This window comes from Poecilia mexicana, unplaced genomic scaffold, assembly GCF_051168715.1.
Source record: "Poecilia mexicana isolate PSO_F unplaced genomic scaffold, ASM5116871v1 scaffold_5, whole genome shotgun sequence".
Taxonomy (NCBI): Eukaryota; Metazoa; Chordata; class Actinopteri; order Cyprinodontiformes; family Poeciliidae; genus Poecilia; species Poecilia mexicana.
In genome coordinates this window covers 18,148,671-18,166,734 of record NW_028263374.1, presented here as the reverse complement: position 1 = coordinate 18,166,734, position 18,064 = coordinate 18,148,671, and the positions used below count along the sequence as shown (strand labels likewise).

The window sequence follows — 18,064 nt, the reverse complement described above, 5'->3', positions numbered from 1 at the left end:
TGATTTAAAATGCTAATTTGTTTTCAAATGAATAAAATGAAATAATGACAAAAAGTGCAGTAAGAACTCATTAAATTGGAATCTTTGCAAAGTAAAATGCAAGGGTTATGAATAACATATAGCTGAACTGTGGATAATATTCCACTTTCCTGAGAAACAAAATGTTAGCAGTAAGATACGAAAGTTAAAAAACAGTATTTCAAATACCCCCCTGCTTGTTTAGCATATGAATAATGCAAAATGACTTGAAACAGACAAAGGATACAAATACTAGTTTCATTTTATTTGCAATTTAAAATTTCTTACAAGATAAAAGTAAATAATGAAATCTGCCTGAATATTGTAGGTATGACTCAAATAAAGCCATGAAAATCCTTGATATATGATGCACTGACAAGATGGCCAGACTCAAAATGAAAGAAAAAAGGGATGATTTCAAGTATAAACACACTATGAGGATTTGACACAAAATAGAAAGTTTCAGAACAAGAGCTAAAAAACAGGTTCTGTAATCTACATGTTGGAAAGCTTTCGGATTGCAGTCATACAAACAGTACAAGATACCTTCTGTAAGAGACATGCTGAACCAGAAAATGCCATCTATTGTCGCATTTAAATACAATTGGTATTTTAGTGATGTTTACTGTTAATTTAAAGATTTCCAATTATTTGTGACTTTGAATATGAGCTGCTTATGTTCCCAATATGCAGTTCTGTCATCATTTGGGCTACAAACAAGAACATCTGCAAAGGAGCACAGACTGTATTCATGATTAACAGATCTTTCAGAAAGAGAAACTTTGAATATTTAAGGGTTTAAAAATTAATTGTACTATTTGTATGTATTGACAAGTCAATGTTGGGAAACCAAACAAGCCAAAAAAAAGAGAGAAAAAAATCAATGATACCAAATTGCTTAAAAAACCAATTTGATTGATGGGCTACCCAAAACATCTGCATGCAAACACACCTCACATATCTGTAATAGCCAAAAACAAATTACCAGTTGTCTTGTTTCCTCTTAGATTTTCTTTATGACAAACCAGGAGACAGGATTCACTGCAAAAACACAAAATACTACTAAGTATTTTTGGTCTAGTTTCTTATTACATTTGAAATAAGATAAAACTAACTTCTAAGCAACTTTTCAGCAAAATGTAGGAGCTTGTTTTCAGTTAATAACTTCTTAATGTTGATGAAAAAGTACTGGTTTCAGTGGCAGATTGAATTATAACAAGAGGTTTTTCACATGTTATAAGTAGAACTTGTACTTGAGGAATTATTCACATGAAACAAGCTCCTACATCTTGTTAAAAACCTACTTGTCAGCTAAATCTGTCTTATTTCCAGAGTATTTAAAGATACTTGTGTTACAAAGTAGACCAGAAGTACTAGATAAGATTTTGTGTTTTTGTGTTCCCTGTGGCTTTTCCAAGCCCCCTTTCAAACGGGAGACTGAGACATCTGGATCTGCAACAAGGTATAAAGAGGACAGACGCTGAGTCGGGAGGCCGGGGACTCTTGTGTGATTGCTCGAGTCTAGGTGGGCACAGTGATGCTGCGAGCCAGAAGAGCCAGCAGAGCGATCTCCACTACGCCGTGGGCTTGCTCCAGTGCCTCCACCGCCTCCCTGGCAGAAAAACCCGCTGCCTGGATCCTCTGGATGTGCTCGGCTGGGAACTGTTCCATAAAGGGACGTGGAGAGGGCGGGACGGGGGACGGGGACGACGAAGGTGGAGGGGCCTGAGTGAGAAGAGGAGCAGACGAGGACGAGGTGCTTGACACTTCCTGTGGCGGGCTAACAGCCGCTGATGCAGGGCTGAGGAAAGCTCGCTCCGTCTGGAGGGAATCCGGGGTGTTGGCGGCTTGTCCGTCTGCGACTCCTCGTCCGTGCTGCCCCTCCGGTGGTTCCCTGAACTCGGGGACCGCTGCAGGACCAGGGGAAACCTCTGGCTCAGGCTGAGAAGCGCCGCTAACGCAGGTCTCTTCTCTATCCTCTGAGCTGTCGGGGCACCGTGGCGGTTCGAGCTCTTCCCCCATTTCTGCTGCGTCTTCATGCAGACACTCAGCCTGACCTTGGAGGTCGGGGACGGGACTCTCCGACGTTTCCTCGTCAGCAGCACAGTTAGCTTTGGCATCACTTGTTTCTGCAGCAGCTGCGTTGGCAGTAGAAGGGGCAGGCTGGGTGTCTTCTGGCGTCGGTGTGCTTGGCTCGGGGGAAACTTTGTCCGAGTCCTGCCCATGCGGGTGGGACGGGGAGCAGGACGTGCTGCGGTTCTGCGATTGCACCAGCAGCTCGTGGAGCTCCTTCAGCGCCGCCGCCAGGGACGGGATGCTGTCAGAGCTGGAGCAGCGGTCTCCGTCAGGCTGCTCCCTCTCAGCGGAGTCGGCGGGACACGCCATTTCGACGGAGTCGGCCTCCGCCGCTTCGCTTTCACTCACCTCCTGGTCCATGGGCTGTTCGGGCAAACACTCCTCACGTGAAGAGCTCTCCACCTGGTCAGATTCAACACCGTCAGCTGGCGCCGCCCCGCTGGGCTCCTGGGACTCACTGGCGAATATATCCGATGTTGGACTGCGAGCGGGGGACAGGTCGGGTTCGCTTTGGAGAGGCAGAGGGTGGAAACGGTCGCCATGGGGTGGAGAAGCATCGTTTTCTGGGGTCAAAGGTTGAGGAAGCTGTGGGGCCTGCTGCACGGCGGCCGGCGCAGACTGGGAGCGATCCAAGGTCGGGTTCTGTGATTGACAACTGGAAGGGCTTTGAGAGGAAGAGGAGGGTATGGCCATTCGGTCTAAGGGTCTTGGTAATATAAATGGCGAGGGCTGCAGTGAGGTAGTTTGTCCATCTGCAGTGTCTAATATGGGAGAAAACAGAACTGGGAATCAGTCAGCCGGACGACGTTTCAACCACATTTATGAATGTTCAGCTCTCTCACACTAATAACTCATGAACAATGCTACTTCTGCTACTTTTAAATGTCGTAAGCTCAGGTTTAATACACCAATAAGTAAACATGAAAAGGTACAACAACCACAACAGCAGCAAAATAACAGCAAAATAAAAAAACTAAATGATTCAACAGCAATGGACTTAGCTCTGGCAATGGTCTTGTGAGTTTGCAGTACCTGGTTGGTCGGGCCCTCTTCAGCTGTCTCCAAATGCATCAGTGCTCTCCTGCTCAGGGGTTAGGGGCACACACCACACACATCATGCAAAGGGACGGAGAAAGTTAGCAGTCACACACAGAGCATGCAACCAAACCAAACTGTCGGCCTTTTCACACACATCAGATGTGAAAAGTGTCATCTGAAAACAACCTGAGCCCGGGCCGGGTTCTTCATCGGGATGTTCACAAACCCATCAGTCAACCGCAGAAGCTCCTGAATGAAGTCACTTCGGCCGAACGTTTTAAACCAATTCTTAGAACTTCGTCATATATTGTTTTACTCCGGCTGAGAACAAGCTGAGCATAATTTGCTGCAGCTACTTTTAAACATTTATCAGACCATAAGAAATCATCGTGTTTGAGCCAATATTTCCAACCAAGGGACTTCATTCATCTACAGTTGACCATTATTTTAATTTAACAGCAATGAAACGCTTCTTATAATTGCTGACTGATATTTCCACTGCTGTTTTTGATCATTTATCTTTTAAAATGAGCTCCATGTGTCTGAGACTGGAAGGGCTCTGTGGCATCACCCCAATCTTAAGCTCTCTACACAAACTTCAACAGTTTTTTTTTTTTTTTGACTCAGCAACATTAATAACATTAAGTCCAGTCAGAAGGAGGACGCTTGTAAAACTAAAAGATTAGAGTTTAAGTGTGTATTTATAATTCAGTCTCTGAAAACAGAAAATTTACATCAAATTCAAATGAGTGCAGCCGATTCTAGTTTCTGAAAAATCTGTGAAATTATCTCTTGTATAATCAGTCAACGTGTTTTAAGTGCATCTTCAAAATCTCATAATACTCATAATTAACTTAAGTATATGTAACCTGTGTTGTCTAAGGGAACTAAACTTTACACGGGGAAGACTCCCTGGTGTTTATAACTCACATTCTATTCTTCAAGATGAGATGTTTTACTTATAAGATGATGGATATTATGTAATGTTTTGTAACATTTCAGGTTAACAATGCTGCATTCATTTTGTCTCAGGTTCATGTCTGAAAACGTGCACTGTTTGACTTTTGTTGGATTGCCAGTATTATTTGTTTGAGTTATCAGTACAAATCTGGCACAATGTGTTTGTTTTTTCTGTGCAGATGTTTTTTTGTTTTTTTTTTTAGCCATGCTCTTTAATTTAATTCTGTGTATTTCTGACTTTCTGAATGACAGTAAAGTGAATGTTAAACGTATTTCTCTTCATTTTTTGGCTTCACAACTCCAAAGGAACTCAAAAAGAGTTTGAGAAGAACGATGTGCACCTCTAGGTTGGTGGTCAGAAGAGAAAATAAACGGGTTATTCTTGAAGCTTTTATGTTTTGTACACGGAGCAGCCTCGTTGCTCACAGGTCTCCAATTTTCCGAGTTGGAAATCTACGTCTGGGGAAGCTCTGCTCGGTTTCTTTTTGTTTATGAGCTTTTGATATTCCCACTTCAGAGAGAACACAAAACGCAACGCACCAATTACCAGAGAGTTTCTGTTAATGGAAAATCGTCTCCAGTTTGTTCTTGCTTTTGTATTCCTGCCACCGGATGTTTATATTCCGTTTGCATTTTATTAATCTGATGTCAGAAAAAAAATAACCTCCTACGTCTCGGCTTGAACTGCATGTTCTTTTCAGTGTATCTGAGTAGGCGGCTCCGAGTGGTTCTGTCGGGCTCCTCAGACATCAGAAGCTCATACTAGACTTTCATATCTTTGCATAATAAACAGGTACTGTAAGTTGGCACTAATGCATAATTTTGGAGGGGATTTCCTCCAAATTTTGACTCGGTACAGAAAGGAAGTCACCCACCATGAGCGGTACAGCTGACAGGTCCGTTACGCCAATGACGAGACGCAGACGTTAAGTTTCACCTCATAAATATCAGTTTCTCTGTAACCAGTAGCCTAGCTCTGATGACATAAAATCCTAATCTCATTGGACAGCGATCTTATCTCATCTTTTTCTTGAAACACATTCAAACTGTCGAGGTGATGACATGAAGTGACTGGAAATTCAGATGAGTGCGTAAATGAGGTTGAGAGTAAGAAGCTTTAAGTGGCACATGCAAATGTAAATCTAACAGAGCTGGAGAGAGAAAAAAAAAAACTAATCGGTGAAACCAGAGCGCTGACACAGCTTCTTACCACTCTCTTGTATAGATCTCTGAAGCGCCTCTGCCAGCTCTCTGTCGGCGATCTCCTCTGGACGCGCATCCTCGCGTCCTTCTGGTCCGTACGCGAGCCGGGCGCACTCCGGCAGCTCCGCCTCAGACAGGAAGCGCGTTTCGGTGCCCGTGGTGCCGATGATGAGCAGGTTCTTCTTCAGGTCGATTGAACACTACAAGGAAAAACGGACAGAAAAAATTATCCCTAAATTATCGAGAGGAAAATAAGAAATGCCTGTCTGCATGTGCGCCTTGGTAAATTACATCATCATCTGTATAACTCATCTCAGTAAATTTTATTCCATTTATTTATTTTATCATCTAAATGTACTTTTTGAATACAGCTAACCTGATGTCTCTTCAGCATGTCCAGGCCTAGCAGCATATCCATCGGCTGGTCCTCCAATATGGAGAAAGAACAAGGAAGGAAGTCTCCTTCTATTTGGACCTGAGCTGGAAGGAAGAAAACAGAGAAAAAGGAGAATACAGACTTAAAGTTTTATCATGATTTTGTAAGGAAGGCATATGACTGTGTGTCACAGCAATTATAGCCCAACAAACACATATATTGAAAAGTCTGGGATTGAAAAACAATCCCATTTGCAATAAGGACACCGGTCGTGTTATTTGCAGCATTAAACTGCACACAGTAACTCCATTTAATCATATTTTCAGAAATATTGTTGAGGAAATGGTTGAAATAACAATCCGAGCCATGTGGCGAGTTTTGGGAGTTTTCAAACGTCAAGAATTGATATTTATCGTGACAGCAATAAATAAAAACTCTATCACAATAAATTATAAACAATGTGATAAACGCCGTTTTCAGAGGGAAGGATTTTCTGCTGCTCCACAACCAGATAATATCAGGACATTTAGAATCCAAATAGTTACATTTAACCGAGCTCTGCTTGTTTGGATTTTAAAAATCTGATTCTGCAAGCAGAGAAAAGCAACGAGTCGCTTCACGCTTATGAAATCACAACCAAAGGATTGTAAAACTAAAGAGGATAATGCATTCAGTGAATATAAAACCATTCTAGTTGTATTTTAATATACTCCATTTCAACATGCTGAAGAGCCATCTACCCAAATGAACTCTGCCGATGATCTTCTGAGTGCCCACTCCTTTGGCGATCCCCGCCCAGCGCCGGTCCACCAGTCGCATGATGTTGCAGCGCTCTGCACACGCTTGGCTCATGATGGTCATCTGCGCTCCTTAACATGACAAACAAAAAACAGACAAAAGGAGGACAAAAATTGACAAAACAGGACCGAAAGGTGCAATTTTGGTATCAAACATACTGTGTCGTTTTTATTCATGCTTGAATGTCGGCATTAACGACTGTAACTAAAGTCCGACACTGACGGCTGGTGAGTTAATGTTGCTTTTTTTTACATGTATTCAAACATGAGAGAAGGACAAACAGAAAGGCAAATTCAAATATAAAACAAATCCTGATCAATTAAAAGTGACATTCCCACTAACGTTGAAGCCAAGACATTTTTGAACATGCTGAAACTAAACTGCTGTTCAGCGCTCGCATGTTTCATTACCACTCCGTTTCTTGACCAACAAACTTGTAGAAACTTTATCAGGCATCAGGGTTTTATGTTCATTACCTGAGTCAACAAAAGCTTTCACAGGATGGCCATTGACTTTGCAGTTAATGTACAGCATAACCACCTGTCCAAAGCTTTCTGGGGCCTCCTCCATTGCAATTGTCATATTCTCCTCCACGTTGTGCTGCCTGGAAAAAGGAAGACAGTTAAAACATGGTGGTCAAATACTGAATTTTAATGCATGGTTGAATTAGGTAAGAAATGGCACAAAAATCATGTTCAAATTTTGCACTTTCATTACCAGTGAAACCAGAGCTGTGTTGTATTTTGTATTGCATTGTCATAAGCTGCTATAGTGATTTCCAAATGTTTTCCTACCTGATGTCCTCCTCAATCTTTGCCTGAGCTTCCAAATCAAACGGATCAGCGGTCAGAAGTCTGATTCGCTCTTGCTCTCTTCTGGCTCGATCCTGTTGTTGCTCCAGCAGCACTTTGGTGAAACGCTCTGGGAAAAGAAAAACCGAGGGATCAAATAAATGCCAGTTGGGAGTCTGCTGATACAACAAATGTAAGTAGTTTACGCCAAAACAAGCAAGAGGAAAGGCATTTTTGAAAGAAAAAACTGAAAAATCTTGTGTGCCAAAAATTATGTATGGGAGATTGCAGACATGCTTGACATGCAGAAAATGGTTGTTCTAAAACGTGTTGACTTGAAGATACTAAAACAAATAACTCACTTTTCTGTATTTCTCGTCTCAATTATACCCTACATAAAATCCTAATAAATTACATTTAAGTTTGTGTTGGTAATGCGACAAAAATATTAAAAACCTCCCCAGTTACTAAGCCTCTTTAAGGCACTAAAAACTTGAATGTGTTCACCTAAATCTCCACTCAGCAGGGCCTCAGCAAGTGGAGGGTTTCTCTCCTTGAGCAGAGAAAGCTCGTGTGGATTGGATAAAAGCATCTGTTGCAGTAAGGCGGGGTTGTCCAGGCCCTGTGGCGAAGAGCCGCGAAAGGCCATTGGCGTAGAAGGCTGTGTGGGGCGCGGCTGCGGCGGCGGCGGCGGCGGCTGCTGCTGCTGCTGCTGCGGAGCTTGTTGCCGCGGCTGCGGGTCAGAACGTTGATTGGGTGAAGATGAGGTGCCAGGGACTGTGATGGATCTGAAGTCGATACGGGGCAGGCCTGGTGAGGAGGAGAAAGGCAGAGAAGTTAGACTTTTCACCCATCCATCCACTGACTCCACCCACTGGTGGGGTGGAGGAGTCTACAGCCTATTGACACCGGATGAAAGGCAAAGTACACGGCTTAGCTTATTATCCTGACATGCACAAACATGCTCTGAACTGACAGCCTTCAGGGAGCGACGAATGACCGTGAAAGACAAAAGCTAACCCGACACATGGGACACGATAGCAGCAGCAACAAAAGTTAAAATTAACTGTTTGTGCTTTGTATCAAGCCATAATGTTATTCCTCAATCAAAACCATGTCTGAAACATATCATAGGAACTACTTCTCAGAACAACGCTCCAAAGAACAGTTGTAAACTGGAAAGGCATTGTTGAAGGCAGAGTGTCAGAAAGAGCAGAAGTCACATTTCTTAAGTTATGCTTGATATATAAAACATTTTTATAAGAACTGACGGTAATATAGTTACTTGATTGTGCTAAAAATGTCACTGCATGCCTAGAAAATACGTAATACTATCTCTTTCACATTTTCAACATTGTTTCACATCTCTAACCTGCATGTACACAAATGTGAATTCACTTTCACATTTGTGTAAATGAAATTTGTGCAAATTTCACTTGCACAAAATGAAATTTACACAAAATTTGTGCAAATTTCGCTTGCACAAATTTTGCCGGTCGCTTGGTTGAGGAGGACAAGTGATTGTCACCAAACTGCAAAAGTTCCAAAGGAAATAACTGGGGAGGGAATGACGTTGCCTCCTGTGTGTCAAGGCCTAAAAACTAATAAGCCAGACTGCTGGTCAAAGGAAATGTCAACAGACATGTTACCTGGAAAAGCTGGTTGAGTTTGTGGAGGCCTTCTGTCAGCTTGTCGAAGAACAACCACATCTCCATCCTTCACACCGTAAGTCCCCAAGGCACGGGTGGGGTCTTTTAGGGGCTGCTCTACATACGTGATCTGTTTGGAAGAAAGGTTAAGATTATTTAATCGATGGAGATCCCACTGCAGTCCAAAAATGCTGCACTCACCATGAGCTACTTCTTGCAAGTATCTTGCTCTAGTAAATTGAATTTAAAATACTATAAGAATTTTACACAACAAGAGATAACATGAAACAGTAACTTGTCATTTTGCATAATGAGTAGTTTTATTTTTGTTGGAAAATAATAGAGGATTCATTAATGCAGTAAAACATAAAATCATAATACTTTTGCAAAACATTGCAAGATCTCAGTTCTGAGCAGCATCACCCTGCTTGAACTTCAGCATCTTGGTCAAGAAGATCTGGAACAAACTCATTTCCTGACCAGCTAGATTACCGACAAACTTTGAATGCATGGGAGAAATTTAAAATATCAGGTTTCACTAAATCTTGCATCGAAGCAGATTTTGGAATACTGGGATGAAATGTCACATTGCAAACATTTAACTTGATGTTAAATGTTTTGAAGTAACAGTATTATTTGTTTTTTTTTTTGTTTTAAATAAAGTGATAATATGAACGTTTGGTACTTTTAATCAAGGTTATTTTAATCTGGGAATATACATGTCTATGCCCATTTGCAACACATCTAATGCAATAGCTTATCTTAATTTAACATTCTTGTTTTCAGTATGTTTAGTAGAGATCTGTATGAATCTAAAATCAACAATTAACACAGCGAAGACACCGTTATCATTTGGAGCAGAGGACAGAGATTAGTACTATCAGATTCATCACTGCCTGCTTTTTCTCCTAACACACTGCACTTGCTGGAACCAATAACTAAATAACCAGGACCTCTACGTTTCTGACACAGGGGGCCTACATCCCAAATGAAAAAATGTCAGAAGATTCTGTTAGAAATCTGGCAAAGTATAGCTGAAGACTGAAGACAAACTAAATCAGTTAATTTTAGTACGGTCTTAGACCAAAGAGTATACAATTATGTGTTAGTGCGTTCTATTTAAATTTTCTTAAATGAAAAATATTTAGAGATCCACCAGTCAGGCCTTTTGTGGTTCATACATATTCCCGTGTATTTTATTGAGGTTTTTTGAGGTAGTATTTTCACATTTTAAACTGAAGCGATTATGACAGTATCTCTTTATGCATCAAATAATTTTTTCCCACCCCACGTGTGAAGCTGTTGCTGAACTGTAAAGCATGCAGCAGTAACAGACTCACATTTTGTTTCTTTGGTGCAAAAATACAAGCACAATCTGTACTGTTTTTAATTTTTCCTACTCTGTTGCACATTTCTTTGAATAAGAGTATGTTAGTGTTAATAACTGCACAGTATATTTTATATGTATAAATATTTTTTACTTTTGTGTAAAACTGCATGCTTCGATTTTTCTGCTGGTACTCCTGAATTTCCCTACTGAGGGATAATAAAGGTTATTTCTATTAAACTCAAAAGAAGACCACAGTACACAGGATTCAGTGATATATTTATAGCTAATAAATAGGATTTCTTTCCTTTGATGCTTTTCATAATTATGAAATAAAACATGACTTCACTATTTGACTCGTCAATCTCTGTTTAGACCTGACCAAGGGAAAAATAGTCTAATTCCGACCTCTAGCCAGTCGATTGGTGCATCTACATAGTTATTAGTTGAGATCAAGCACAAGGCCAATGAAAATACTGAACTTTCCAATTAGTCCATAAAAACATAAACCAGATTTATACAGCTATGTTTAGTGTTAAAGCTGTTAAAAATTCACTGGGCCTTAAGCTATAAGAGTATTTTCTAAGCTTACATTTTCTCTTTATCTTGATAAGCCAACCAAGCTAAATGTTTGATAAGTAGTTACAGATAACTACTTAATTTTTTCACATACAGTTAACTTTACAGGTTTAAAACTAAGCTCACGCTATGGCAGATAACACTTTATCAATAATGTTCTAATAAATGAGTGAAAAATATATCTAAAAGCATATTTGTTGTTAATAACTCATGTTTCGCAACAGCTCAAGCGTCAAATCATCAACAGAGCGATTCATGCTAGCTACGTTAGCTGCTAGCTGAGTTAGCTCCGCGGCTACATCCAGTTTGGGTCTTGCCTGGATTTCCCCAGCTGGGATTCCTGACTCCAGTTCACAAAGTGCTACAAAGTCCCTCAGCTCCAGCTCCGGGGAAACGTCGAGGGCAAACGTGGTTTCTGGGCGATCCCTCGGCGCGCAGAAAACGGTGACCAGCATCGTTTTGTGGAGCGGGGGGGCAGAAACAGGATCACTGGACAAACCCTGTTCTTCTACAACAGAATGCGGTTAGTGTAGTTCCTTATGTCAGACAGGAAAACACGATCACTACGCGGATTTTCCGAAAAATTGAAACGTGTATGTCGGTACAAATGACATCAAAAATCGAAAGTACTGTAAAATCGAAAGTCAGGCACTGTTTGGACTCAATTGGTGAACGCCTGATGTGACAGTTTCTCTTTTAAGAACAACAAAATATTAAGTATTGCTCAACAGTGCCACATGATTTACGGCATGTCGCACAACAGTACTTTCTTCATCTGTGGTTGTTGCAAGCATTTCATGGGAATGCGCACCGCCTACAGGAAGGAAAAGGGTAATGTACACAATAATTGTACTTAGCGCTTCAACATATTTTTATTCAAGTAAAAGTAAAAAGAAGACGCCCAAGAAACTACTCGGGTAAAAGTTAGAAAAAGTACAATTTACATATTTTATGGGATTGCCTGGATCTTATTGGTAAGGAATCCAAGGAGAAATCAGAACCATATATTGAAGCTTAACTTGCCACTTGACCCAAACTTTTATATCTTGAGCAGTGGCGTTTCTAGCCCTGTTTTAGGGGTGCTAAAGCACCCCTGAATTGGGTTGCCACCCATCCCGTAAAATACGGAGGCGTCCCGTATTGACGCCTCCGTATCTTATTATTATCAACTACCTTGATTATTAACTGGTTTTAGGTTTATTAATCCTATGAATTTAGTAAAATGTTCTTCAAATGAGTGTAAATGCAAAGTTCTGAGTAGATTTTATTTTAATTTCCGGGGCAGCAGACCACAGGACTGTGTCACTCCACAGCTGCTTGTGTCTCATTAATGTTAGCAGATGTTGGCAGGTATGATGTAATCTTGAGATTCTGTTTCAAACTGAGTTTATACACCTCTGGAAAATATTATCAGTTTCTCTGACTTTACTCTTTGAGTAAAATGAACATTGTTCTTTTATTAAATGAATTACTGACAACATGTCTCTTAATTTTGTTTGTGAATGTATGTAAATAAGCTGTTAGATTTAGAAAACTGCACCAACGAATATCTTCTCATGGGTCTTAGCCCTGCTGGGTGCTAAGCACCCCTATAGGTCAGATCCTGGAATCGCCCCTGATCTTGAGATTTATGTAATTGCGTGGATAGGAAAGAAAGTTCAAATTCTCAAAATCTGTTTAATGGTGCTAATAATAACAATAAATATTTGGCTCACAGCTCTACCTCCCACACATCATCAGTGGCAAGAAGGTTTAGATGTCTATGTAATGGAAACATTATGCAGGTCTTTATTTAAAGACTTGTTTATGTGGTTTCATGTTATTAAACCACATGGCAATTTGGTGAGATGAAACTATTTGCTGGCTTCACTTGATATATTGATAAACTGATTTTTATTCCTAATTTATTTTTGGAATGCTATTTCTTCATGTTGTTCTGTGTTGCATAATGAGAGGAAAACAATTTCTTTTAAAGCGATTATTTAAAGCGAGGCAAGTTTATTTGTAGACTATATCAGATTTCATGTGCAGGAGAATTCAAAATGATTTGCATAATAACAAAAAAAGTCTTAAAACAACATTTAAAAACACATACAACAGCATATAGTGCATAACAATAAATTACAGAAATGTAACAGTAAATAGTTTTTTTTTTAATTCTTGACTTAAATCAATTGAACATTTCAGCAGGACTGATTCATTCAGGGAGTTTGTTCCACAGGTAAGGAGTATAAAAGCTGAATGCTGTATAATCGTGTTTGGTTGTAACCGAGTACAAAGAGTAGCCATGACCCTCATGATCTGTTCTAGTTGGTTCATAATGGACCAGAGATCAGAAATATTTGGACCATTCAGATATTTCGAAACCAGCAGGTGAAATTTAAAATCTATTACATGACAGACAAGAGGGACTGATTTTTGTGGTACACAGTGTGTCACTGAAACACAGGTGGTTAAATGTGTTAGTGACATAAATAGCTTCTCTCTGTATAAACTTCTTTATGCCACACTGACAGGTGTGGAGAAAGTTCTGTGGTCTGGTTTAACTGCTTAATATGTCGCCTTCTTTTATTTGTTTTTTCTGAGGCTACAAAACAAATTAACTGCAGCTGAATGTAGGAATTATTAACTTTATTGCTTAAAGCTCAGTGTTGACTTTTAAATGCTCTTCTTTGGCTCCAAACACCATAATTTGTTATAAAGACATGCAGAACCAAACACGGAGAAGCAGCATTCAGCTTCTATGCAGCATAAATCTGAAACAAACTTCCAGAAAACTGCAAAACAGCTGAAATGCAGAATCATACAGATGCCGATCATCTGTATGGTTCCACTGAACCTTGAGGAACTCCACATGCAATTTTTTATTTGTTTTAATTTATAGTTACATAAAGACTCAAAATAGTCTTAAGTAAGACTCCAGTTAGGTGAGTGCTGTGCCTGAAAGTACCACCTAGTTCTTCTTCAACTGGTTTATATTATGATCAACTGTGTTAGAAGCAGCGCGGAGAGCGAATAAGACCAAGCCTGAAATGGTGCTGTTATTTGTATTGAAGTAGCTACAGCCCACCTATTGCCTCCACCAAAAACTATTTGGCAAGTATAAGAATCATATTGTTATTATTACTGCAAAATGCAATTATCAGGCTTTAAATGCACATCAGTCAAAGAGGCATTGATGTTTTTCAATTCTCTATTATTATTGCTATGGTTACATGTACTGTGTTTTAATAGTAGGAAAATCATGCTAATAGGATCTTAGACAAGACACTTTTTCCTTTTCAATGTTGCTTGTTAGTGTCTGATTCATATAAATACATTTCTACATTTGTAAAATGTAGAAATGTTGCCATGTTAGTTTGCTTAGTTTTTCCCAGCCTAACATTTTCTGCTTTGCTCACAGATTAGATCAGACTAACCACAGTCTTCCTTCTTTATTATTCCAAATACAGGTCGCTGATGCCGCTACCGGAAACATACATCAGAGCACATCCTGTGCATTGAGGTACGATTGACTTCACATGGTAAAGGTGTATGAAAAAGACAGAAAGAGGTTAAAGTTGAAAAACAGTTTAATTAAATAGTTTGGTAACACTTTATTTGAAGGGGGTTGAATAAGACTGTCATGACACTGTCATAAACATGACATAACACCTGTCATAAACATGAATAAGTCTTCATGAATATTTATGACTGTTGTCATAAAGCGACATTTGGTAAATTATGACACTTTTAATACAAAGTTGACATTATTCAAAATGTCTTTGTTATGACAACTTGACATTAACCAAGAAATCATTACTGATATAAATTTGTTATAAAAGTATTACTGATTGCACTTTAAAAATGAGGTAACTTTATGTTATTAAAGGTAAAGTTTAAACAGTAATGATTTCTTGGTTAATGTCAAGTTGTCATAACAAAGACATTTTGAATAATGTCAACTTTGTATTAAAAGTGTCATAATTTACCGAATGACACTTTATGACAGCAGTCATAAACATTCATGAAGACTTATTGATGTTCATGACAGGTGTTATGTCATGTTTATGACAGTGTCGTGTCAGTCTTATTCAACCCCCTTCAAATAAAGTGTCACCAATAGTTTTTATGTTATACATATGGAGTTTTTATTTCTTTTAATGTCAAAGTCGGGACATCACAATTTAGGCAGCAATGAAAGACTAATATCGTTTATTTTGTGTAAAGAAACTCCATATATTGCAACTTCAGTTTAGGTTCTTTAGTCTTAGGCAAAAGTACAGTAGATATATTTAAAATGTACATTATTATTACATATACAACTTGCACAAGTTTGTATAATTCATCCTTATATTTAGCTCAATGTTAATTGCAGTTGCAAAAAGCCTTACTTTTTTGTGTTGTTTTCTAAACTAGTGAGATACATTTCTTGCAAAGCAGGGGTATTTTAATTATGTGTCTTAAATTACAAATTTTGAGATTTATCTTCCCAGAAAATACATCATTAGAGGTTTTTGCTGTTTATACAAAAAACAAAAGTGGTTAATGGGTTATTTTCCTTTCATGACATTCTGCATCGATGAGTCTGCATTTCTCAGAAGATCATGTGTTACTGTCCCTTCAGACACGTCGAACCTGTTTAGTGGTTTTGGGTGGAATGAAATTAAGACTGCACAACACAAAGGTGATCTACAGAAGGACGTTTTAATAGAGAAGTCTAGAATTACCGACTACTTCATTTATTTTCTAAAAAGTGAAGCACATCTTCAGAAAAATCCACTATATATATATATATATAAAAAAATACCCACACAAATAAATCCAAAAATACGCATAAAGTGTATTTAAAATATCTGTAAATGTACTAGATCCAAAAAGAAAGGTTCTGGTTTGCTATCTTATGAGCAATAATGTTTGGTGAACTATCACCCCAATTTAAAGTAGTTATCTTAGTACTCTTCCATTCATGTGAAGTCAAATAGAAACAAATACTCTGCTTCTTTAATATTTAAGATGTTTATCATCTAGTAATTTCAGGTTGTGAGTAAAAGATGAATCATCTCATCTGTAGCTTATTCTCAGAATGATTGCAGTTTTCACAGTAACGTTAAGCTGACTTTTGACAGTATTTGAGCAGCGTTACAGACGTGTCTATTGTAAAAAAAAATCAACCTGTCTTCGAACTTATATGCGAGTTCAAACCAGAGTGGAGGTGTTTTCGACATCAGTTTACTAAGAAGCATGCTTATGAGTGGTTGTATATCTTGCAGGTTAATCATCAGTGTGTAGTTATTTCCATGTGCATTCCATATGCAAACACACACTGTCATGTTCTTACCGAAAAGCTGCTAAGTTTCCGTTACCTTAACCGCAGTGTACTTTTTCCCTCAAAAAAAAGAGGAAATGGTCCAGATATAGGTTAGAAAAACATAACAAAATACTTTTAATGTAGAATTGAATTACTGAAGATAATGTTTTGTTTCCTAACTATAACCTCTATTGTAATGGAGACTGCTGAAAAGACGGGAAAACACAGATTTCAATCTTAATCTCCCTGTAATAAACATTACAAAGAAAAACATATTTTTACTATTTTACAGAACATTGTATGGTAAAGTAGTTGCTATACCAACCGTTTACGTGAAAAGCTCAAGAAGCAAACGCTAGGAAACATATTTATGCAGTTCACAATGCCTAAATGAGAAAGTTTATGAGATTCTGAGCTAATTACTTCAGAAACATTCAAAACTTAGTGTAAGACCGAGGCAGTTTTTTCAGGATTTGGGAACTAATCCCTTTTCAAGAAAAACTGGTTTAAGGAGGTCCCAGAGGCAGCAAATTCCCCAAAATCAGGAGTTAGAAAGCAAACAGTCAGGAGTTTTACTTCCAGTCTTACTGGAAGTAAAACTGGAAGTAAAACTTACTGAATATACAATATATTTTTAATTCTGTGGCACTACTGGCCTTTATTGAAAGTAATCAAACTAGAAAAAAAGGGAAGGCATGCAACAAATTCCCCAAGATCAGGACTTAAACTCTGTACAGCTGAGTCAAAAACCAACAGCATGCATAGAGTAAACTCCAAGATGGGTAATTTACCAAAATATTGTTTTACAACCTGCTAGCTTCCAGTCAGGGCAATTTATAAATCTGTCAATGTAAGGTTTCTTTTTTGCTGTGTTACAATACACCATGCCAAAAACTCATGAATGGATCTAGTGTTGATGTTATGCTTGAGGAACCTGGACAAAGTTTGAGTTACCAGAACCAACACAGTTATTGCATGACACGCACAAAAGATTGACTTAACCTGGAATGAACTCGCCAACGTTATTATACTTAACCAAAGATGTGACAGTAAACTTGCTAAAATGTTTCCCTTTATCTGAGAAATGTCAGCTACTCCAGCTCTTAATGTGGTTTAGTCTCATCACCATCCAAAAACACAGAGTTTGTCCTCAGGGTAGAGACAGAGATGTTTGGACTTGGATTGGTTGAGCCTGAATGAATACATTTAGCATATGACTGTGACTCATCCTAGAGCTTGTTTTTATCCAGCAGCTGAAATCGAACATTGAAAACAGACAGCAGGTCACTCATACTACAAAAAGGATCCTTAATCGATGTAGAGGAGGGCATTAACAAAAAGGACTCCAGATGAATGTACATAGGATCCTAACTTTTTAAAACTATGTGTGAGTATTAAAACTTTCTAACTTGTCAGTTTTAGTTACCCTCTTTATTATGAAGTAATGCTTCATACTTATGTTAAAAATCTTCCATTAATCGTTTTCCACCTAATGTGAGAACTGGTTGCAGGGATACCACGTCCAAAGGGAGCATTACTGGAGAGAAACAACCCAGTAATACCCTTAATTCAAGAGTTTTCAAAGTAGAGCTATCCCCCCTTCCCAAACTACATCACTGCTATTATTTCTGTAAATGTTTTCGCTGTTGCTATGCTTCCTATTCCAGACACTCATATGTTTCACTGATGTTGTGGTGTTTCCCTGCTTTAGCGATGTGGAGCGCTACAAGGTATGAAGCTTCATTTACCTTGTCAAGTATGAACTTTTTACAACAACTGCTAAAATTAAAATAAAACAAAAACTCGTTGTGTTTGTGGCAGTGGCACATATTTTAGATCCAGCCCATGAAAATTCCAACTTTATGGTCATTTAGTCTAATTTGTGTTGACTGTACACTGCACTCAACTGTACACGGTTGAAAATCTCTCAGTTTTATTTCTGGCACTGACATGGGAAGG

At 38.8% G+C, this 18,064-nt stretch overlaps 1 protein-coding gene across 1 annotated transcript; it reads right to left on the bottom strand.

Annotated features, from left to right (window-relative positions):
- Positions 1–262: 262 nt before the first annotated feature.
- Positions 263–11,577, bottom strand: ddi2 (DNA-damage inducible protein 2). The gene is made up of 9 exons (XM_014984564.2): positions 11,133–11,577; positions 8,910–9,039; positions 7,768–8,070; positions 7,264–7,390; positions 6,946–7,073; positions 6,412–6,540; positions 5,672–5,775; positions 5,303–5,495; positions 263–2,855 (listed from the first exon to the last, which is right to left on the bottom strand). Exons 1-9 carry the CDS (start codon positions 11,268–11,270, stop codon positions 1,540–1,542), a joined length of 2,568 nt encoding a protein of 855 aa, XP_014840050.2. The 5' UTR covers positions 11,271–11,577; the 3' UTR covers positions 263–1,539.
- Positions 11,578–18,064: the final 6,487 nt, after the last annotated feature.